The sequence below is a fragment of the Abramis brama genome (assembly GCF_963993115.1).
Source record: "Abramis brama genome assembly, chromosome: 5".
Lineage (NCBI taxonomy): Eukaryota > Metazoa > Chordata > Actinopteri > Cypriniformes > Leuciscidae > Abramis > Abramis brama.
This window is the reverse complement of record NC_139967.1, coordinates 36894633-36919453: the sequence shown is the minus strand read 5'-3', so window position 1 is coordinate 36919453 and position 24821 is coordinate 36894633. Positions and strand designations below refer to the sequence as shown.

Below are 24821 nucleotides of genomic sequence, written 5' to 3'. Positions count from 1 at the left end.
GGCAGGAGTCCTTGGGAAGTGACGATTCGGTTGGACGATTGGTTTTTGGGTGCGGCCGCTGACCCCCGTCGGCGCTCAACCCCAATGCCTTTCTTCCCGGATGTGCATGAGGAGGTCATGAGGTCCTGGAAGGCAGCTGCTTCCGGGTCGCGTCGTGGAGGAAGCCGCAGGAAGGCGCCACAGCCCTCTCCCGCCCCGCGCCCCACTAAACGCCAGGCCAAGCGGCGCTCCTGAGACGGGCTGCTCAGAGATGGCTTTGAGTTCTTTTCAGGAGACGGTAGCAGGGCCGCTCCTTCCCCCGGTGGAGGGCCGGGGGAGAATCCTTGGTTATCCCACTCCCGCTGCTCGTCCCACGACGGGCAGCACCCTAATGTGGTTAAAGAAAGAACTCACTTCAGTTCTCGGATGACAGTGCGTGCCGCTCACGAGCCTCGCCACTCTCGTCCCCCTCTGTCGCCAGACCCCTGCCAGAGCACGCCCCTTCCCCTGGCCTCCTCTGGCAGGACGCGGCTAATGACCGTGCCCCCGCACCGGGCCGCTATGCCACCCTCGCCTGGGCCGGTCATTCCGCCTCACTGCACCACCGAGGGTACGTCTGTGGTCCGCATGACCCGCTGGTACAGTTCCCGGGAGCTTGGTTAGAGCTTCCCGGTCTGTCCCGCTGGGTTGCGAGGACCATAAGGCTCGGCTACGCGATTCAGTTTGCGCGGTCTCCTCCCCGCTTCTGGGGAGTTCGCTTCACTATGGTCGGTGGCAATGCCCCTGTCATGAGAGCGGAGGTCGCCACCCTACTGGCGAAGGGTGGGATCGAGACTGTCCCTCCAGCCGAAATGAAGTCTGGCTTCTACAGCCCTTACTTCATTGTACCGATGAAATCCGGTGGATTACGACCTATCCTGGACCTGCGCGTCTTGAACCGCTCCCTTTACAGGCTGCCGTTCAAGATGCTCACGGCCAAACGCCTTTTCGAATGCGTACGGCCACAGGATTGGTTTGCAGCGATCGACCTGAAGGACGCCTACTTCCATGTCTCCATCCTTCCTCGACACAGACCGTTTCTTCGGTTTGCTTTCGAGGGGCAGGCATACCAGTACGCGGTTCTCCCTTTCGGGCTAGCCCTGTCTCCTCGCGTCTTCACGAAGGTCGTCGAGGCAGCCCTTGTTCCCCTACGAGAACACGGGGTTCGCATCCTGAACTATCTCGACGACTGGCTGATCCTAGCTCACTCTCGAGACCTGGTTTGCGGACACAGGGACCTTGTGCTCCGGCACCTAGCTCGTCTGGGCCTTCGGGTCAACTGGGAGTAGAGCAAACTCTGCCCCGTGCAGAGAATCTCTTTTCTCGGTATGGAGATCGACTCGGTCGCCATGTGCGCGCAGCTTACGAGCGAGCGCGCGCAGTCACTGCTGACTTGCCTTCGTCAATTCGAGGGCAAGAGTGCGGTTCCACTGAAACTTTTTCAGAGGCTCCTGGGGCATATGGCATCCGCAGCCGCAGTAACGCCGCTCGGATTGCTTCATATGAGACCGCTTCAGCTTTGGCTTCGCGATCGAGTCCCGAGGTGGGCATGGCAACACGGCACGCTCCGAGTCCCAGTGACTCCAGCCTGCCGTCAGACCTTCTCCCCGTGGTCGAACCTCAATTTTCTAGGGGCCGGAGTTCCCTTAGAACGAGTTTCCAGGCATGTTGTTGTATCGACAGATGCCTCCACCACGGGTTGGGGCGCCATGTGCAATGGACATGCTGCTGCGGGCTCCTGGACAGGACCCCAGCGCCTTTGGCATGTCAATTGCCTCGAGTTGCTGGCTGTACGTCTCGCCCTGCACCGCTTCCATGCGTTGCTCAAGGGTCAACACGTACTAGTCCGATCAGACAATACCGCCACAGTAGCGTACATCAACCGTCAAGGTGGTCTACGCTCCCGTCGTATGTCGCAACTCGCCCGCCACCTCCTCATATGGAGTCAGAAGCATCTGAGGTCACTTCGAGCCATTTATATCCCGGGAGACCTGAACCAGGCGGCCAACGAGCTGTCTCGGGTTCGGCCTCTCGCTGGAGAATGGAGACTCCATCCCCAGTCGGTCCAGCTGATTTGGGATCAGTTCGGGGACGCACAGGTAGATCTGTTTGCCTCCCACGACTCGTCCCACTGCGACCTGTTTTATTCCCTGACCGAGGGCACGCTCGGCACGGATGCACTGGCACACAGCTGGCCGCGGGGCCTCCGCAAGTATGCGTTTCCCCCAGTGAGCCTTCTTGCGCAGACTTTGCGCAAGATCAGGGAGGACGAGGAGCAGGTAATATTGGTTGCCCCGTATTGGCACAACCGCACCTGGTTCCCAGAACTAGTACTCCTCGCGACAGCACCTCCCTGGCCAATTCCTCTGAGGAAGGACCTGCTTTCTCAGGGACGGGGCACCTTATGGCACCCTCGTCCCGATCTTTGGAACCTCCACGTGTGGCTCCTGGACGGGACGAGGTAGGTTTGAGTACCCTACCACCAGCGGTGGTGGCTACCATCACTTCCGCTAGAGCATCGTCCACGAGACATGCCTATGCGTTGAAGTGGAACCTCTTCGTCAACTGGTGTTCTTCTAAACATCTAGAACCCACGAAATGCCCCATCAGTGTCGTGCTTTCCTTCCTGCAAGAAGGGTTGGAGCGAAGGCTGTCTCCCTCCACCCTGAAAGTGTATGTTGCCGCCATTGCCGCACATCACGACGCAGTTGATGGTAAGTCCTTGGGAAAGCAGGACCTGATCGTCAGGTTCCTGAGGGGAGCGAGGAATCCTCCTCGTCCTCCCCTTGTACCCTCTTGGGACCTCTCAGTGGTTTTAACTGCCCTGCAGAGTGCTCCCTTTGAGCCTCTGCAATCAGTGGAGCTTAAGTTCCTGTCAATGAAGACAGCGCTCCTGGTTGCATTGGCCTCCATCAAGAGGGTAGGGGACCTGCAGGCATTTTCGTTTGACGAAGCGTGCCTGGAATTCGGACCGGCTAACTCTCACGTGATCCTGAGACCCCGGCCTGGATATGTGCCCAAGGTTCCCACCACACCCTTTCGAGACCAGGTGGTGAACCTGCAAGCGCTGCCCTTGGAGGAGGCAGACCCAGCCTTGGCACTGCTCTGTCCAGTACGCGCCCTCCGTGCTTACGTTGACAGAACGCTGTGTTTCAGGACCTCAGACCAGCTCTTTGTCTGTCATGGTGGGAAGCTGAAGGGAAAGGCTCTCTCCAAGCAAAGGTTGTCTCACTGGATAGTGGACGCCATCGCTTTGGCTTACCAGCAGCAAGGCCGACCATGCCCCCTTGGTGTGACGGTGGGCTCACTCGCTTCAACTAGCCGGTACTAGATTCTGCTCAGGTGTCTTCGCTTGCTCGCCATTCCTCTCCATGGACGGGATACGTGCGATATTCTCCTCAGGTGAGCCTAATAAGCCCTGAGTCTCCTCCAGCACTGTCGACGTCAATGCCAGAGTTATGGCACCGGCAGCTTTCGCGCTTGGCTAGGTGCCTCCATGTGCATGGTTCCCCCTCTGGGCGACCCCCACATGTGTATTTCCACTGTAAGCCTCTCTGAGCATGTGTCTTTCCCTCGGCAAGCCACCTTGCCACCCCTGGGGTTGAAATATTCCACCTGCGGCTGGACACCCCAGTGATTCTCCATATGTAGCCCTTCGGGGTCATATGTGTATTCTAAGTCCCCCCCTTCGGGTTGGGCATGATTGCATATTTCCACTGAGATATGCTTCCCAGTGTACCTTGGTATTCCTGTGTTAAGTAGGAGTCCTTCGTCCATGCCAGTCTCACGACAGGGAGCTCAGACTTACGCAGGGCACTGGAAGACAGTCGAGAGGTGGCGTGATTACACTGGGAACCCCATTCGTCGTCATCTGACGTAACTCGGAGTGACTACGAAAGGGAACGTCTCGGTTACGTATGTAACCCTCGTTCCCTGAGTAGGGAACGGAGACGTTACATCTCCCTGCCACTTCCGCTGTACCGCTGGAACGCCTGAGTTCAGTCTCGGCTCCTCAGCGAAGACATATCTGCATGTTGCTAGCGCACTTCCTTATATATCCCCCAGGGTAGGGCGGAGTTACGCTATGCAAATTCCGCAGACCCATGGCATTTCATTGCCATTGGCTCGTTTTATATACTCGAAGGTGATAGGCTTTCTAAGCGAAACCCCATTCGTCGTCATCCGACGTAACGTCTCCGTTCCCTACTCAGGGAACGAGGGTTACATACGTAACCGAGATGTTCTCTCCACTCATTGTCTGCTGTTGGATGTGTTTAAGTAAACACTGTTGCTTTGTTTCTGCCTTTTATGTTGTTGAATTAAAAGCTAAAAGCTACAGTTTACGTGAAACCTTTTTCTTCGTCATCCTTTGCAGACCTACCTGTGACAAAGTGGTTAGCCATGCATGTCTTATGTGATGTCTAAATTCATTCCCAAATCATATTCAATGGGGCATGTTGTCACACTGTATGCCATAAGCTTTCACAATGAAACTTGCCATCAAACAGGCTGTTATAGGACTGTGGGACAACTCGCTCCATTCACCGAATATGTAAAAGTACCATGATATTATGATCTGATACCATCACTATACCACCACAGTACTTTTTTTGTACTTTGTGGCACTCTATCAGTGATTTGTAATCTGTTTTTTTTTTTTTTTTTTTTTCTGTATCCCCCAGTGGCATGTCATTCGTTGGGGTTCAGTTTAGAGACACTGAATGCCAGAGTTTTCACTGCGCCTGAGGGTGGCTCTCATTTCGGTCATAGGGTTTGTCATTTTGGACCAACTCAAGGTGACAGGTAGGAAAGCCTGTGTTTTATGAATTTCTGCAAAAGGTAGAATAAACTACTAATGGTAATGGCTGCACATGTGGACTTTTCATTATTTGAGAGGTGATGCATACAGATTCAGAGATTATTTTGCTTTGTCATTTTACAATGTGACCTTTCATTTCTGGCTCAATTGACCCTGATGATAAAACATCTGTTGACTGGAAAATGATGAGGTTGTGCTTAAGTAATCCTCTGTGAGGAAATGTCTAAAAAAAATCTCCCCAGCCTTCTCCCCTGGACAGTACATCTCAGAACATGCAGTGTGAATCATCATGTTCAAAAGTTAACACCACTGTGCAATAATAGCTGTCTTATTTCAAAGGCTGTGACCTTTGTTGTCCACATACGTCATTGAAGCTGCCTCATTTTAACCAATCCATTCCAAAGCCAGAGAGATATTACTGTAATTTATGCTCCATGAGGTATAACAGTCAGTTTTATAATGGTTACTTTTCTAAAATGAGAAATCCTGACGTATGTGACCTGCAAATGCGACCTCCTGAGGGTGCAGCCTTCCAAATGAGACACAGCTAATGTTGCATGAAAATCCTGTTTCACCACTGCACATCCTCCCTTTGCATAATTCTCTTGTTCTCTTTTAGTGTGTTGGTGACGGACCCTCACCTTCATAATGGGACTGGTGGTCTTTACAGGTGTTCTTACAGTGGTAATAAATGCATGCTGCTCCCGGTGACAGGTGAGACTGCACAACATTGACACTATTATAGTACATAAAAACACTGGACTCATATCATGCTAGTACTGTAGTGTGCTTTGAAGCGGAGGCACATCAAACAGTAGACCATGTACAGTTGGAACACTTTTTGCGTTACCATACAAAAACTAGTTTTTTTCATGTGATATTTCTTTTGTCTACTAATTGTACCCATGTCAGGTACAGTTGAAACATTCATTTTTATACTCTAAACCAGTGGTTCTCAAACTTTTTTGAGTGGAGTACCCCCTGGGGCATTTAACATCCTTCTGCATACCCCTCTCTTCCCCTTAAACTGCAGTTACACCTTTTTCATTAAGGAACAAATTTGCCCCCTTAAATCGATTTTTCCAGTGCATTTTTTTTACCTTTATAAATACCTTTATAAAATAAATAATGCTATAAATAAAAAAAATGTTCAATAGAGAAATATGCAATGATGGTAAAACTAAGTGACACTTTTAAATATTAAATTAAAACAGCCGGTAGGTGGTGGTAAGTCACTGTCTTTATAGTGAGTCATCAAGTGACTGTATTAATATGGCGTCATTGACCCTCACGATTCATTCAAAGCCACAGATTCGTTCACTAACACCACTGTGTTATGCAGTTCTGCTGTGGCTTTCGTTTGAACTATTTATTTATTTATTTACTACTTTAGTTGCAAAATAGAGCAAAAAAATATGAATATTAATATGAATCTTAAATCAGTTTCTATTTGTTTCTATTCTATTTGTTTCTATTTGTTCTTCACGCTAGTAAGTGCTAAATCCCCACTTTTACAAAGGTGCATTGTCGAGAACGGCAGTAATGTAGCACGATTTAAGGCAGAAGCAGACTCTGCACACAATCTATCATATGTTTGCTGCTTGTGTGGATGCAGTCAGTTTTGACCGTGAAAGATAATTTGATTCGATGCCATGTATTTATGGCATTTTACCTGCTAGAAATGCAAGCTCAGTTTTAATTTGATTTTAAGGTGGGGTACAATTAAATTAACTGCAAAACTCTGCATTTTGTTCACGTACTCCCTCTGTCACCTCACGTACCCCAGTTTGAGAACCACTGCTCTAAACCAAGGGTCGGCAACCTTTCATCACTGTGCCACAACTCCCATGAAATTCACATAAAAGAAAGCAAGATATGAGCTTCGTTTTATTTATAAACAGCCAATTTCAAGATTGAAAGACCGCAATTGGAGAGAGAACGGCATCAGCACTAGTAAGATAACTTAGTGTCACTACTTTTAATGAAGACAACTGTGGGTACGTCTCATTTCTTATTTATGCATTCTCGTTTCCTTTCCTCGTGTGTTAGCTCCACCCCCTTAGGATGTGAGGGAAGGATACACCTGTGTATCCTCACTCATGACTCCTCAAAGCTTTCTCGCTCTTTGTTCCTTGCCTCCTCGCGGTGCAAATCTGAGTATTCAAAAACATCATGTGTACTGATCTTTAGGATGTGACGCTGAACTTTCAGTTTCATTTGCTGCAGTTTGCACATTGGCTTGCTGAAGAGATGCTCAGCTACTTATCTACGGCGATGCGTATTGCAGTAGCACTGTCATATCTGGCTACCGGGAGCCATTATAACATGCTCTTGCATGTTTAGTTTTTACCATTTTAGGTAATCATGTAAAATGTACATTTGTGGCTTCAACAACCAGACGCATTTTGTCCAGTTTCATCTGGAATGTGAAAGAATGCCCTCTCTTTCTGTCTTTTTACATTGGATAGCTATTTGATCAGAGAAAAAACATGATATCACCAGGTACACATGAAAGGAGTTTCCACATGCATCACAGTCATTTTGATGTGTTTTGAATATTTAATAGGACTCAATATACTTGGTTGGTTATCTCTGAAATTTCTAGCATTTGTATAGCAGGAAAAGCTTTAAGCTGTGAGTCAGTAGCTTGTGTTCATGTGATGTGCAGTGGTTGTGCTAATGGTTTATCAGTGCTGTGCGCTTTCATTGACTTGCACAGTTAAATTCTCACACTTTAAGTAAGGGATGTACATCCAGCTGGTTGTCATCGCAAAATAAACCCTGACAGGTGATCTGGTGTTATATCATCCTGAAGGGGTTTATTCTGCGATAACAACCGGCTGAATGTAAAATATCCCGCTTATAACACGGCTACATGCCACATAAGTAAATAATTAGACATGAAATATTGATCTGAGTCGAAATATTTTATTAGTTCTTTAAACGCAAAACTTCCAGGGAGAAAGCAGTTTCTAGCAAGCGGCAAGTTCAAACTAGTCGGAAATAGGAATACGTTACAGTCATACCCCTTATTACACGGCATTTCCTTACATAAATAATTATGTGGATATAAGAGATTTTGATTTGAGATTAAACTGTTTTAAAATTGTATCTGTTTGTTATCTTATTATCCATTACAGTCTACAAAACAATTGTCACAAATGACAGCAGCTGCATTTGCATGAAACGAGTGAGCAAGTCCGTGATACCGGGTGACATAATTAAATAACTCACAAAATACAAAATATTGACACAAAACAAAACAACACAACACAAATATTGACACAACACAAAATATTGATTTGAGTTTTAATATTTTGTTATCTCACCAAACAAAAAAAAACTTCTGTCAGGCTCCTGTTTGGTGTTTGTTTAATGTTTCCTTGTTTGTCTTGTGCTTGAGTCTTTGTTTGTATTGGCCATGTGCTTCCCTCATCCCGCCTCCTTATTTCCCATTACCACACCCCCTTGTTTAGTCCTTGTCTGGTCGTCATTGGCCTAATTGTGTTCACCTGTTCCTCTTGTGCTCTGCTCCTAAACGAACCAGTAAAGACATGAGGGAAAGGAGCACCCTCATGTCTTTGCTGGATTGTTTTATGCCTTGTGTGCGTTCATTGTGTGTATACGTTGCTTGCAGATCTTGTCAGTAAGTGCTAAATTTATTTTTTTCTTGTTTGATTATTCTTTTGATATTCAAGTTCCCCTTGTTCCTGTGTTTTCACTCCAGTCTTTTGCTCCAGGTCTCCCAAACCTTATTTTGTTTCCCTCTAGATTTTTAGTTCTTATTTCTCTCTCTGTAAGAAGGATCCACTGAAGGCAAGCCTTGAGAACCCAAGTGCAGCTTTATTGACAAAATAATCCAAAACCATGAAACAAAAGCATGGCGTGGAATGAAACAAGACAAAAAGCTATGAACAAAAATTGCACAACAGTGGTTACAGGAATTAATACTAGACCAGGGATGGGCAACTTCGGTCCTGGAGGGCCACTGTCCTACAGAGTTTAGCTTCAACCCTAATCAAACACCTGAACAAGCTAATCAAGGTCCTCAGGATTACTAGAAAATTACAGGCAGGTGATTTTTCAGGGTTGGAGCTAAACTCTGTAGGACAGTGGCCCTCCAGGACCGAAGTTGCCCATCCCTGTACTAGACAAAGACACATAACAAACATGAGGGCTTAAATACACAGACTAAAGACAAGACAAGGGGCACCTGTGAACAATGATCAGACAATTACCCAATGACAAGACACATGGCAGGATCACATGACAAACAGGGAATCACATGACAGACATGAAGCATGACAAGACACAGAAACATGACAAGAACAAACCCAAAATCGTGACAGAACCCCCCCCTCTAAAACCAAAACACAACATAATACCAGGAGGGTGGTGGAGCGGAGGAGGTCTAGGGGGAGGGATGGTGGGCCAGGCCCGTGCAGGAGGACAGGACATGGGTCGTGGCATGGCGTGGACGGGCCTGGGTCGTGACATGGCGTGGGCGGACCTGGGCCGTGGCATGGCGTGGGCGGACCTGGGTCTAGGCATGGCATTGGGCGGACCTGGGCCGTGGCATGGCGTGGGCGGAGCAGGCTGTGCAGGAGGCCAGGGCGGAGCAGGCTGTGCAGGCGGCCAGGGCGGACCTGACAGTTCAGGTGGCCAGGGTGGTCAAGTCAAGTCAAGTCATCTTCATTTATATAGCGCTTTTAACAATGAAGATTGTTCCAAATCGGCTTTACAGAGATACAAGGATAGTTTAAAGTAACAGAGATTGTTTTGGCTTTATAGCAGTTCTTGAATAAAGTTATTTTCCAGCTAAAGAAAACCTCGGGATAAACAAAAACACTAAAATTAGCGTAGATGCCATTCTTCTTATGATGTAACGAGTACATCAGGATTTATGGGAAGTGTTCCCGGGTCCGGCTGACCTGATCTATTCAGCCTAACATTGAATTATAGAAGTTTATAATGTATTATGTGAATGCTAGGTCAAAGAGATGTGTCTTTAATCTGGCTTTGAACTGACAGAGTGTGTCTGCTTCCCGGACAATGTTAGGAAGACTGTTCCAAAGTTTTGGTGCTAAATAGGAGAAGGATCTACCGCCAGCAGTAGATTTTGATATTCTAGGTATTGAATATTTATGTTTATTCCAACCAAAATTCAACGACTGCCCAACGTTGGAGCCTGACGTCAAACAAACATTGGATTTAGACATCAACACGACTTTCATTTTCAACCAAAATCCAACGTCTGACCGACGTTGTAGTCTATATCCTGTGCCTGCTGGGATCAACATCATGACATCTTGACATCAAATAAATGTTGAATTGACATCAAATACCAACAAAGCATGACATCAAAATGACATCAGCAGAGGTCAAAATCTTGACATCAAATTGACATCGACACATTGACGTCAATATGACTTTCATTTTTGACCTATTTCGTGACGTAATTTTGACATCAATGTTGATGTCATATTGATGTTAAATTGACATTAAATGCCCACTGGGATGTATGTTAGACCCTATACCGACTAAGCTACTGAAAGAGATGCTCCCAGAGGTCATAGATCCTCTTCTTACTATCATTAATTCATCTTTGTCTCTAGGATATGTACCAAAAACCTTTAAGCTGGCTATGATTAAACCGCTTGTTAAAAAACCACAACTTGATCCTACAGAATTAGTCAATTACAGGCCGATCTCGAATCTGCCTTTTCTGTCAAAGAAATTAGAAAAAACAGTATCCTCACAACTGTGTTCCTTTCTTGAAAGAAATGATATCTGCGAGGATTTTCAGTCCGGATTTAGACCGTACCATAGTACTGAGACAGCTCTCATTAGAGTCACAAATGATTTGCTCTTATCATCCGATCGTGGTTGTATCTCTCTATTAAGGCCCTTTCACACCGGACGCGTAATGAAAAAGCGAAACGGAAAAGCGAATAGTTCGCGTGCGAATAGTTCGCGTCAAAACCATTCACATCAGCCGCGACGCGAATTTGCGACGTCTGTGACGTTCAGAGCTTCAACATTACAAAACTTTTGCACCAACAGCTGAGAAAACATGGACACTTCATCATCATCCAGTGAAGACGAGCTTTTCATTTTCTTTAAAAGACAGAAAAGAAGATTTTGGGTGCACCCAATCTGAAAGAACAGAGAGTCTGAAGGGGAGTATTCTAATGTCCACTTTTAGTTTCCTTTTCCTCTCTCCTTTTTCTCAAATAGGTGTCCCTGAGATTTTTCCACAGTTTTTTTTTGCGTCTTCAACTAAACACAGTGCGTTTTGTAATGTCAATACACATTACATGTAACACACGAATTAACAAGTTAAAATCATTCGACTAAAAACTGTAGATATCACACAAAGAATGTATGGTATACTAAAAGCAGCCCTAAATAGTCTCACTACATTTTGTTACATGTTCAAAGTAAACACTGATCTTTGACGATAATAGTGTTAGCTTTCTATCCCAAATGTAGTTTAGCCTGCTAGCCTACACAGCACAGGACTATACAACGACTAAAACTATCACACAACATACTCACAGTCGTGATAACCGAGTTGGTTGGCAATGCTACGCCACACATTGTCTTTCAAATCGTTGTCCTTGTAGTATGTGATTGGCTGAAGCCTTTTCTGTCGCCGCAAAAGTTAAAAAAAAGCACATTCGCGTTCGGTGTGGAAGCACTCATTACACAAACAGCTGATCAAAAAATAAAATCATTGCGCAAATTATTCGTGCGTCAAAATCGCGTCCAGTGTGAAAGGACCTTTAGTGTTACTCGATCTTAGTGCTGCATTTGATACTATTGACCACAACATTCTTTTAAATAGACTCGAACATTATGTTGGCATTAGTGGAATTGCACTAGCATGGTTTAAATCATACTTATCTGACCGTTATCAGTTTGTAGCAGTAAATGAAGAGATGTCTTATCAATCACAAGTTCAGTATGGCGTACCACAAGGCTCAGTACTAGGACCCCTGCTGTTCACTCTGTACATGCTACCATTAGGAGGTATAATTAGGAAACATGGAATTAGCTTCCACTGTTATGCTGACGATACTCAGCTGTATATTTCTTCAAAACCTAACGAAAATTACCAATTCACAAAATTAACGGAATGCATAGCTGATATAAAAAATTGGATGACTAGTAATTTCCTACTTCTAAATTCTGAAAAAACAGAGATTCTAATTATTGGACAAAAAAACTCCCACACGTAATAACCTAGAATACTGTCTAACACTTGATGGCTGCTCTGTTAAGTCTTCGTCGTCGGTTGGGAACCTAGGTGTGCTCTTTGATACCAATCTTTCATTTGAAAGTCACGTGTCTAGTATCTGTAAAACCGCATTTTTCCATCTTAAAAATATATCTAAATTACGCCATATGCTCTCATTGACAAATGCGGAACAATTAATTCATGCGTTCATGACCTCAAGGCTGGGTGGTTGCCCTGCATGCTTAATAAACAAACTACAGCTAGTTCAAAACGCAGCAGCTCAAGTTCTTATCAGAACCAGGAAGTATGACCATATTAGCCCGGTTCTGTCAACACTGCACTGGCTTTTTATATAAATGTAAAAATATTGCTGATTACTTACAAAGCACTAAATGGTTTAGCTCCGCAGTACTTGAGCGAGCTCTTAACGCATTATAGTCCTTCACGTCTATTGCGATCTCAAATTTCCGGGCAGTTAATTATACCTAGAATATCAAAATCGACTGCTGGCGGTAGATCCTTCTCCTATTTAGCACCAAAACTTTGGAACAGTCTTCCTAACATTGTCCGGGAAGCAGACACACTCTGTCAGTTCTAAGCTAGATTAAAGACACATCTCTTTGACCTAGCATTCACATAACACATTATAGACTTCTATAATTCAATGTTAGGCTGCATAGATTAGGTCAGCCGGAACCGGGAACACTTCCCATAAATCCTGATGTACTCGTTACATCATAAGAAGAATGGCATCTACTCTAATTTTAGTGTCTTTGTTTATCCCGAGGTTTTCCTGCAGCCTGCCGGATCCAGGCTGTATCCAGATCTGATGAAGGACCTTCGCCTGGACCCGATGACAACGCAGTGCTGAAGTGCCAACTAGTCTCTCCCTATGGAGGATCCCTTTACCACTGTACAGATAAAGCGTTGTCGGGAAAATTCGTTTTGCGTACCTACCCCGAAGTGACAAAATAAAATAAAATTCTGTATCAAAATTTATAAGGAAAGACCAGTACTTTGTTTAAGCTTGGTTTGTAGGGAATTACAAACCTGCGCACATATATTCAAATGCACATAACTATAGAACCAATTCTTAATGCGCATGTGAACGCCATCAGTGTTTATCACAGGTTCACGTTTAAAGTCTGTGTAAAGAGAATGGTGTCGTCTTATTAAATTAGCGGCCCCTAATTTAATAACAAATGATCGTTGCGACGTAAGCGAATCAATCAAAACTAACTTTAGCTGGAAAATAACTTTATTAAAGAACCGCTATAAAGCCAAAACAATCTCTGTTACCTTAAATTATACGCTTATCTCTGTAAAGCTGCTTTGAAACAATCTACATTGTTAAAAGCGCTATATAAATGAAGATGACTTGACTTGACTTGACCAATTGTCTATGAATTCTATATTATTTTGCGGACACCACTTCGACAGCCAGCCATTGAGTGAACACAATCTACTGTCTATCTCATCACTCCTGTGAACAGGAAGGGGGCCAGAGCAAATTACAGTGCCTGACATCGTACTTGCAAGTTCACACACCTCTTTAATATTAATTTTGGTGATCTCCGACTGGCAGTGTCGAACATCATTTGTGCCGACGTGAATAATAATCTTAGAGAATTTACGATTAGCTTTTGCCAGCACTTTTAAATTTGCTTTGATGTCAGGCGCTCTGGCTCCCGGCAAACATGTGACTATGGTGGCTGGTGTCTCTATTTTCACATTCTGTGTAATACAATCGCCAATAACTAGGGCACAATCAACAGGATTCTCAGTGGGTGTTTCACTGAGTGGGGAGAACCTGTTTAATGTTGTTATCAGAACGGAAGAACGGTGTTTTGTCCCGCGACTATAGCGTCTCACCGTCACCCAATTGCCCTGCTGCATGGGCTCTACTTCAGCCAGAACCAAACAATGTACAGAGTTCACTAAGCTAGTCGCATCCAAAGCAGTATATAAAGCCCTTGCATTCTTACTATCCTCGATTAAAGTTTGGATGCGTGTCTCTTGTTCTGAAATCTTCCCCGTCAGCTTTACTATCTCCCTGCATTTATCACGTGTAAATCCTGTGCTAACAGAGAAGGAAATGCTAAACATGTTGCATGAGGTGCAAGTAACAATAAGAGGAGAAGATGACATGACTTACCGTGTTTTTTGACTGATCCTACTCACCTAAGTTGTTTGATGGACTCGTAAAAGGCGCGAGCGAGAAAAATAAATAAATAAAGAGTGCACGGATGGCACGCTAAAAGTCTAGCGAATTACTAGCCTGTTGTGCTAGCAAAAACGATTTAGATTGAAGCTGGCTATGTCAGGTTAATGTGTGATGTTGTGTAAGTTATATTTAGCAGTATAAACAACAAGGAATGATAGTAAATAATGATTCAAAACAGAAAGATATACGAAGCTTTCAGAAGCACACCAACGCAAACAGCAGCAGAAGCAACGAGGCAGACAGGAGCAATCGATCCAGATTTAAAATGAGGGTCTATTAACATGAGGAAATAATGTACACACTGGTCCAGACAGTTCAGGTGGCCAGGGTGGACCAGACAGTTCAGGGGACCATGGCGGCGTGGCCATTTCTTGGGGGCAGCTATGGGGTAATGGCCTGGAATAGATACCGGCTCAGGAACAGACATGACGTGAATAGTCTCTGCCTCGGCAGACGTGACGTGAACAGTCTCTGGCTCAGCAGACGTGACGTGAACGGTCTCTAGCTCGGCAGACGTGATGTGAACAGTCTCTGGCTTGGCAGACGTGACGTGAACAGTCTCTGGCTCGGCAGACGTGACGTGAACGGTCTCTAGCTCGGCAGACGTGACGTGAACGGTCTCTGGCTCGGCAGACGTGATGTGAACAGTCTCTGGCTTGGCAGACGTGACGTGAACAGTCTCTGGCTCGGCAGACGTGACGTGAACAGTCTCTGGATCGGCAGACGTGACGTGAACAGTCTCTGGCTTGGCAGACATGATGGGAACAGTCTCTGGCTCGGCAGACGTGACGTGAACAGTCTCTGGCCCCGCAGACGTGACGTGAAGAAGCTCAGGCTCGGCAGGCCTGACGTGAAGAGGCTCAGGCTCGGCAGGCCTGACGTGAAGAAGTTCAAATGTGTGCGCCGCCCACACACACCACATGGCTGTGGCCATAATGGTTAGTGTTGTGGTCACTGAGGGCTCAGGTTCAGGTGTGGCGGCGGCCATTTTGTCCGAAGACACAGGTACCGCAGACATGGCGTGAACAGCCTCTGACTGGGCAGGCATGACGTGAAGAGACTCAGGCTTGACAGGCATGACGTGAAGAGACTCAGGCTTGACAGGCATGATGTGAAGAGACTCAGGCTTGACAGGCATGACGTGAAGAGACTCAGGCTTGACAGGCAGGACGTGAAGAGACTCAGGCTTGACAGGCATGACGTGAAGAGACTCAGGCTTGACAGGCATGACGTGAAGAGACTCAGGCTTGACAGGCATGACGTGAAGAGACTCAGACTTGGCAGGCATGACGTGAAGAGTCTCAAACTTAGCAGGCATGACTTGAAGTGATTCAGGCTTGGCAGGCATGACGTGAAGTGACTCAGGTATGGCAGACATGACGTGAAGTGACTCAGGCTTAGACGGTAATGTTGGGTTGCGGGGTTCCTTATCCGTAAAAATCCACCGTGAACGATGAGCCACTTAACAATAGTGCATAGTCAATATACTGGGCCAGGGAAAAATGAATTTTTCCCCCTGGCAATCTGGACCGCACCAGTTCATTCAGGCCAAAACGGAAAAAGTCCTTTAGAGCCACATCGTTAAATTCTACTTGGTAGCATAGTTCACAAAATTCCTCCACATAGTCCTCCAGAGGACGATTCCCCTGGCATAAACGAGGGGGTGAAGCTGCTGGGTTCATGGTTGATGGTCTAGTATTCTGTAAGAAGGATCCACTGAAGGCAAGCCTTCAAGTGCAGCTTTATTGACAAAAAAATCCAAAAGCATGGCATGGCATGAAACGCTATGACAAAATGCTATGAACAAAAACTCGCACAACAGTGGTTACAGGAATTAATACTAGACAAAGACACAACAAACATGAGGGCTTAAATACACAGACTAAAGACAAGACAAGGGACACCTGTGAACAATGATCAGACAATTAACCAATGACAAGACACATGGCAGGATCACATGACAAACAGAGAATCACATGACAGACATGAAGCATGACAAGACACAGAAACATGACAAGAACAAACCCAAAATCGTGACACTCTCTCTAGTTTCCTGCAAGTTTGCAGTTTCGTTTTCTCAAGTTGTTGTTGTTGATGTTGTTGTTGTTGTTGTTGTTGTGTATGTGTGTGTTGTTGTTTTTTTATATTTCTTTATTTTGTTTCCTTTTAAAATTCCAGTTATACAGTTAGTTTTTATTTTCCCTAGTCATAGTTTTGCCAGTTTTTATTTTTGCTCTTGTTTCTGTTTGTTATCTATTGTCTTGAATCCTGTCTTCTGTGTAGTCTCATGTTGGTCCCTGCCCTGCCCTGAATCCTGTTCCACCCTGGTTGCTGACTCTCCTGGCCTAGCAACTTGTCTGGTGTCTCATAACCAACTGTCATGCCTCTGGTTCCCTGAGCCACTGCCTTTTCTCCATCATTGGCCGTCACATCTTTGCATTCTCTACCACAACCAGCCAATACTCCTATTGTGTGTCCCACCCTACTGTTTGGCCTGTCACTACTCCATTACCTTCTTGTGCCTTGTCTACTGTCCTGTCAATACATTTTCTTCACTCATTTCTGTGTTTAGGCTTTCTCTCGTTCAGAATTCTTGACAGAACGAACCAGCCAGAACCGGACCCAGCAGAATGAGCATCCGTATTGTTCCTCCTGCGACAGCTCAGGAGAGACTGGCACTCCAGAAGGGGTTGGCTTCGCTGTGTCAGCAGGGCTGGGAGGTATGATCCTTCGCCCAGTTCTTCTGGACTATGGCTAGGGGCTTGGAGTACCATGACACAGTCCTTAAGGAAGCTTTCAACCACTGCCTGGATGATCCCCTACCTCAGTGGGAAATGGAGCAGTTAAAAATCCTGGACTTTTGGAATTTTACCAATTACCTGCATCATTGCAAAGATTGGAGGATCCTGACACCACCAGAGCCTGCCTGTAGTGACCACCTCACCCTTCTTCCTTCGTCGAGTCAAGATCTTGCTCTTTTGAATCCAACAGGGCAGCTCGGACTGCTGCGTCAGTCTGTCTCCACGAGTCAGCTCCAGTTGTTCCGGAGAACGTTCCAGTCACCCCGGAGTCTGCAAAGACCGTTCCAGTCACCCCAGAGTCTGCAGGGACCGTTCCAGTCACCCCATAAGAGTCTCTTCCAGAGCAGCGCAGTGTCATTGTTTTGCCCACGGAGACCATTCCAGAGGCTCTCGTTGAGCCCATTATGGCCACGGAGCCCGTCCCCTAGCAGCCCGTGCTCACTGTTACGGCCATAGAGTTTGTCCCAGAGGAGCCTGCTGTCATTGCCAAGCAGGCCACCCCTGAGCACAGTCCAGAGTCTACTACATTCCATGAGCCTGCTCAAGCTCCAGAGCAGCTCATTTCTTCTGTCGTGGACAAGAATGCCAGTTAAGTCTGCTCCTGCCAGTCCAGAGCCAGTCGTGTCTGCTTCTGCCAGTCCAGAGCCAGTCGAGTCTGCTGCTGCCAGTCCAGAGCCAGTCGAGTCTGCTCCTGCCAGTCCGGAGCCAGTCAAGCACAAATTGCCATGCCCTCAGAAGCGAAAGTGAAGGAGGGCCCATGTTGGCAAGTCAAATGTCCTTCTGTTAGAGGCCCATAGCCCATTGGTCCAGGAGGGCGCTCCTGAGTCAGTCCCCGAGCCCGTCAATGCAGCCAGGAGGGCTTCCGAGTCAGTCCCTGAGCCGTCAGTGCAGCCCAGGAGGGTGCTCCCGAGTCAGTCCCTGAGCCCGTCAGTGCAGCCTAGGAGGGTGCTTCCGAGTCAAGTCTAGTGTTTGTTTCTGCAACCCAGGAGGGCACTCCCATGTCAAGTCTAATGTCTGTATCTGAGCCTGTTCCCCAAAGATTCACCCTCCCTGCTAATGCAGTCATGGCCCCTGAGTTCATCCCAATGTCCTTCCTAAATCAAGAGTTTGTCCCTGAGACTGCTTCTGACATGAAGACCATTTTCAAGAAACACCAGTGGAGCGAGCCCATGTCGCCAGAAGGGCCACAGACATTATCCCCATCCCGCCCTCACTGTTACAGTATCTGGCCCTTATGGGTTCCTGAAGCCGGCACCTCCCTGGTCACTCAAACTATTTCCCTGGATTATTTTCCTCCCTCCCAGTCCCGCCCCCTGTGTTTCCTGGCTGTTATGGAACTCCAAGTTTTGTTATTCTTTTGATATTCAAGTTTCGGTATACAACTAATAAATTGTTATTCAATAGCTGGTCATCTAAGAGTTAAAAATCCCACAGTTCACCAGTAAATCACTGAACACTTAAGATTAAGAGTTCAAATTTGGAATAATCTTTAAAACACTGAACAACAGTTTTAAATAACAAAGCAATTAAAACATTAAAATCCAACTTATTGTACAAATGCAAAAACAAAACAAATAACATTTACTCAGTCAGCAATTCACATACTTCACATACATAAATCAGTTTACTCTTATTCAATTACTAATTATGGTGTTATAGTTGTTCATCCCAAATGTCTAGGCCTTAACAGCATCTGAGACAATAGGATTCTACAGAAGGTACAGTTGATTCAGTGCCTTTCAACTGTACCCTGCTGTCCACCCCACATACTTTTATAAATTGCACAATAACACTGAAAGAAGTCATGTTATGAAATATGAGGACTTATGAGGACAGACTAATTTTTATGAGGACAGACTACAGATCATGTTAAAGAGAGTTAAAGTAAAATTCTCACCTCTAAAACTAGACTTTTTTTCTATATCTTCAGATATAGAGGACACTGGTATGCATGTGTGGAGCAAAAAATATGGGTCAGGTGTGATGCACAAACATTATTTAATGTTTCAACTGTACCCTACACATTTTGATTGTCTCCCTTATCTGACCCATTTCAGGGGCGAGATGTTCTCATTGATTTGCTGTCAGAGATGTACAACACAATTAATCACTGTTTGTGGATACCATAAAAATGAATGACAAGTGCCATACAATGAATCCTACCTGTCACAAAATTATTTGTGACTTCTCTTATGAAAAGAACCATTTATTTCAGAGTAAACTACAAATATAGATCAACCCAAGATGAATGTTTAATGGAAAACACTGAAGATAGCAAATAGTGATAAGCTGTTTATTCGGAGTACTAAAGCCTCTCCTCTAAAAAGAGGACTATGCTTTTTTGCTAACCATTGAGGGTTGTCTAATGCTACCTTCAAGTGCACCTTGGAAACTTATACTTGGTAACTAATTTGAAACTCAAACTCATGGGCCCAGCCGATGAAGTCATCCTTTTAGGCAGTTAGAAATTAGGTTACCATCAGGTTAAATAAATGTACCATCAGAATAATGTACAACTGCTCTGCTGGGTTTTGGTTTGATCTCAGCTTAGTTCTTTCACATCCACTTTTGTGAGATGGAAAATATAAAAGTTCTCACATTTATTTTAATGGGTTTTGCTTTTGGTAATACAGCCACAATGATCACACAATGAAAGTGTTAAACTGATCAACAGCTTTTACATTCAGAACTATGACAAATGGATTGTTTCCTCACTCAAAAAAGGAAGTAAATTGGCAACTTTTGTGTGAACGTTTCAACACTGCAGAAGACTGTTGAAACAGAAAAGTCCTGACACATGACACTTAACATCAGCACTACTTCTTGTAAAGCTATTTTGAAACGTTATGCGATTGTAATTGTATTGTAAGAGATGCTATACAAATACATTTGAAGTAAGTTTACATTTCAGCAGTTTTTGCTATTGGAATTGACATGAACTGCTGAAGTGTAGCATTAACAGTGTTCAGAGTGGTTGTGTCTTTAACAGCAGTCAAATGCAACTTAATTATATGCTAAATTAATAAATGTAAAAAACTTAATGTCAGATTTTCCTGTTCATTATGATCTTGGTATTATTTTTCCCTTTCAGTTGATCCAAGCATCGCGTTTGGCTTGTCCCTTGCCTGTGATGAAGATCAAGCTATTGTAAGTAGTATTATTTCTTTTTTATGATAATAAAGATTATAAACTACAGGTTATAAAAATAATTATTGACACTTTTAATATACATATTATTATTATTACTGTCAATATATTATTACACAACTCTAGATTACATAACCTTTTTGGTAGATCACTAAATGTCGGTGTCAGGGATTATTTTGTGATAAAGACCGGCTGAATGTACATAATCCCTTACACACAAACATTGCACCCTCACCTCACATTTTGGTGACATAATGGTGCATAGTTGTGTAGTAGTCCATTGTGAAGTTCATACCTGTCTGTAAAAAGCGAATTTATCCTGAATTATAAAATGACAAATGGGACATGGCCTTGTGGACCCTGTGGCCTTGTGGATTTCACAGACATGTGTAAGTAAAGGCCATAAGTCTGCTAGTTCCTGGAAGCAAATCTTAATTACCTGAAGAGAGCTATCCGTTAGCATTCCCATTCATCTAAATGGCAGTTGTTCGGCTGCCGCAGGACCCCTTGAAGTGAGTGAAACACTGACTCCTTGAGGTTCTGTTTCAGAGTCCTGCACGGGTCCGATTTTGTAAATCCACATCCGCCCGTACCCGCAGTGCTTAAAGCCGCATCCGACCCGTTTTTCGACAGCAGCACTTATTAAAATCCGCACCCGAACCGACCCGCTTAAAATAGAACCGACCAAAATAAAATCAGTTTAGACTATCACATTATAGACACACTTACAAAAATGTTTATTGCCAGGTCATACATAAGTTATTACACGACCATTAACACAAGGACAACTTCAACCGAAGCTGTCAAAAGGCCGGTACATGAAGAACATGGCTAACGTTACCACAAAACTGAGTAGCCTTATAACATTTTACCAATCGAACAGACGCGCTACAACAATATCTGCCACTCAATTTCGTCTAGCCTACATCTGACAATTTTGGGTTCAAACACGCCCTGCACACCACACATACTTAAGTGTTAAATTTGAAAAATACTGTTCGATAGAACTGCTTGGTTTGTTACCACAGTTATCTGCGTGCTTCCTCAGCGATAAAGTTCCACATTTGCGGCTATCCAACACGAAAATGCATGCAGCAAAGCCTTTCACAATATTGTTTTCTTCAGATAACTCCAGATTTCTCCCACACACTGGACTTGATTTTTGATGACGTATTGTCGACAACTTTACCATCTCCACTAGCTATTCTTTTCTTCAGCTCCTCAGCATCCATCTCGACGACTGCAAGCAGATTGCGCGCGCGCGGTTATGATGTATTTTTAAAAGTGAAAGTAGGTATAGAGACTCCTGGGAGGGCGTGGGCACAAATAAACTGATGTGGATTTTAAATTATTTTATCAACTTGAAATACAGGCATATTTTTGTAGATGTGTTCCTAAAAATATGCATATATTTTTACGTTTGCACGTGATTGTTTTAAACCTGTGTTTAGACCCGTGTTTAGCCCGTGTCTGACCCGACCCGCACCTGTATCCGACACAGTTGGATATTTTTCACCCGTATGAGCAAAATACCCGAACCCGTGCAGGACTCTGTTCTGTTTAACCAAACAGCTGTCTTTTGTGTCATATGTTGACAGCAAGGACGTTCCCATAGTGTGGTTCCATTATGACTAGAGACCATGTAATGGTGTTTATGTGTGGTGTTACATTAGGGTGTGTATCTGTAAACTGTTCTTTGGGAACTGGCTTTTGTCTTACACAGCCATTAGATATTTGACCTCTTTCTGTTCCTCTCTTCTGTAAAAAGGAAATAAGAATCTTATGTGAAAAAGCATGTTGTGACTTACACACAAACTCACAGGCACATATGCATGCACACGTTATTATAAGGTTATTACAAGGGTTCAGAATTACAAGATTCAGCAGAAATCCCCTTGGTTTTATTTCCCAGATGTTTTCTTCTGTGCGGGGCCTTTTGACATGGTTGAGGTCAGAGATATTGCAGTCCAGGACAATGGGACTGTGGCAAACAAAGCGGGGCTGATGGAGAGCTGTTGGAACAAAGTGAGCCCCTGCTTGCCACAGGGACTGTGAATTATTATTGGTTATTATAGAAGCAAACCATAGATCCATAGGAACTGTGTGTATACTAGCTATGTGTGTCTGGCCCTTTAGTTTTGAGTATAAAAAATGGGGCATATGCTTGGTCTTGGCGGACTAGATCTGACTATGCAGTATTCCCTCAAGCAGATCTAGCAGTTAGAAATGTGGGCTGCCATCAGGTGCATGAAAGGCGCGTGAAGGATCTCACAGTTAATATTAAGTTACTTAATATTAACAGCTTTCTTTCTCTTTTAATATTGCTTAATTACATCATATGTTATATCAAAAACAAGATTTCATACAAGTACGATTTTGCAATCATATCTTAAAGGAACTGTATGTAAGATTGTGGCCAAAACTGGTACTGCAATCACTTTCAAATTACTGTAGAGCAGTGTATCCGATCCCCCTCCCCCCTGACTCGAGGTTGGCAGATAAGCTGCAGGATCCAGCAGGAACGTAGGCTGACACGTTTTTAGCTGCAGCTGTGGTAACTAGAGCAGAGCTGGCTACCCGGATGCTGAAACACAACTGACTTTGTGATTGGTAGATAGGTGGAGGGTGGGGCATCAGGCCAAAACACAACATGACAACATCAACATCAGTTGAGGGCTGCAACTATCACTTTTAAATGACAATATCCTGGCCGGACTACTGTTGTCAGTGATATAAGTATTTGAAATTAACATGATTTCTTAATGTCTAGTGACATATCAGGGCCATTTTATGATTAATTGAAATACATTTCTTACATACAGCTCCTTTAATTATTGTGGGCATTTTCTATTAATTTTGGGCATTTGACTTTTTTGAGACAATCCTGCATTGATTTAGAACCTGGCACCACAGTAACAAAAGAAATCATATTAGAAATAAGTTATTGGTTTCATTTTAAGCAGTACATTTTACATCAACTCACATTAATTATGTTAACAAATAAATCAGACAATGCACTGGCAATTTAGAGATATCCTCACAGTTGTGGTCTTGACCTTTCTAGAGATAAAATCCAGAGTCCTCCAATGCCGAGTTCACACTGCACAATTTTTGCTCCGATTTTCACTCACCGACAGATTTGGCCTAATCGCAGACAAATGCCCGAAATCTGAGGCAAATCGGTGCTCGTTCACACAAGTGACAATCACGCAGTGTGCATTATCAAAGATGCGATCTGAGAGAATCAACGATGTGTCGCAGACACCTGTGAGATATTTGGCATGCTAAATATCTGTACCTGTCTGCAATTCAAAATCCTGCTTTGTGAAATGTTTTCTGACTGAAAATTACATTGGCAATGACCTATAGCCAATGAGAGAGCAAGATACAGGGCAGCGGGAAGTTCAGGGAGGAGTTATAGACCAGAATATCAGCAAGCATGGCTTCAGTTCTGAAAAAGGCTCCTTCTCTGTCAATTTGGACCCAAGAAATGGAGGAAAGTTTAGTCGAACTTTGGCAAGAGCACCCATGTCTATTTGATGTTTCAATAATAACAATTCCGGTCTCACGTGATCTTGCATTATATCCTTATCACTTCTCGCGTGTGTTTGGTTGTGAAATGTAGTTTTCTGATCAGACAGAGTTGTCAGCAATTCTTCTAGACCCTTTTACAGTTGGTAAACATGGTGACGTTTTTTTGTGGGCAGAGCTTAGGTGGAGGCAGAACGATCCCTCTGGCCGCTTCACTAACGTTAGTGTGCAAGTTTTGTTAGCTTGTTTTTTTAACAATGACTGGAGAAAATCCGATTTTATCTTAATGTGCAAGGTCACTCACCGTCCAGGGGCCTCATTTATAACCGTTGCGTACGCACAAAACAGGCCCTGAAAGAGGCGTACGCCACTTCTGACGCATAAGTTGTGATTTATAAAAACAAACTTGATGGGAAAATTTGCGTACCTGCACGCAAACTCTGACCCATGCGTACAAACATTTTGGAGACGGAGCAGTTTGGCGACATCCGATGGTGAGCTGAGGGATTGACGGTAGATGAATGAAATTAAACACATTGAACTTGAAAAGTTGCGCATATAGACCTATCCATATTACCATAAACATACAAATCACTTTCAATCCTCATTATGCATCCTAATCATAAAAACATGTATGTCCACACTACCAATTTATATAAATAAATTGTAATAAATTATCAAATAAAAGTGCATCAATTTAATTTATTTTACTTTCATTTGCTAATGATCTAAGGGTTGGGCGTATGGGTTTACCACTCATTGTCTGATTGGTATGACAAGGTGTAAAGGATTGAATGTGATCGCTGTAAACATAAATAGGCTACTACGGTGACACCTCTCCATGTACGGCATGATGGATGCGCTGGCATTGCTGGAGGACTATGCCAATGGCAGACTTAGGAGGGAAAGAGAGTTTAGAGATCGCGAAGATTTCCTAGCCCACGATGATGACTGGCTAATAAGCCGATTTAGATTCCCTAGAGCCATGCTTTTGGATCTGTGTGCTGAATTGGGGCCAACGTTACAATGGCAAACTACACG

General features: G+C 44.4%; 1 protein-coding gene across 4 annotated transcripts in view; it reads left to right on the top strand.

Annotated features, from left to right (window-relative positions):
- LOC311082458 (integrin alpha-X-like) overlaps positions 1 to 24821 on the top strand; it is a 176126-nt gene that overhangs the window by 2726 nt on the left and 148579 nt on the right. For all 4 annotated transcript variants that reach the window (XM_084113304.1, XM_084113305.1, XM_084113303.1 and 1 more), the window contains exons 2-4: positions 4701 to 4821; positions 5457 to 5551; positions 20194 to 20249. In XM_084113304.1, the coding sequence (XP_083969430.1) occupies positions 4701 to 4821; positions 5457 to 5551; positions 20194 to 20249 (272 nt within the window). The remainder of the gene's footprint in view (positions 1 to 4700; positions 4822 to 5456; positions 5552 to 20193; positions 20250 to 24821) is intronic.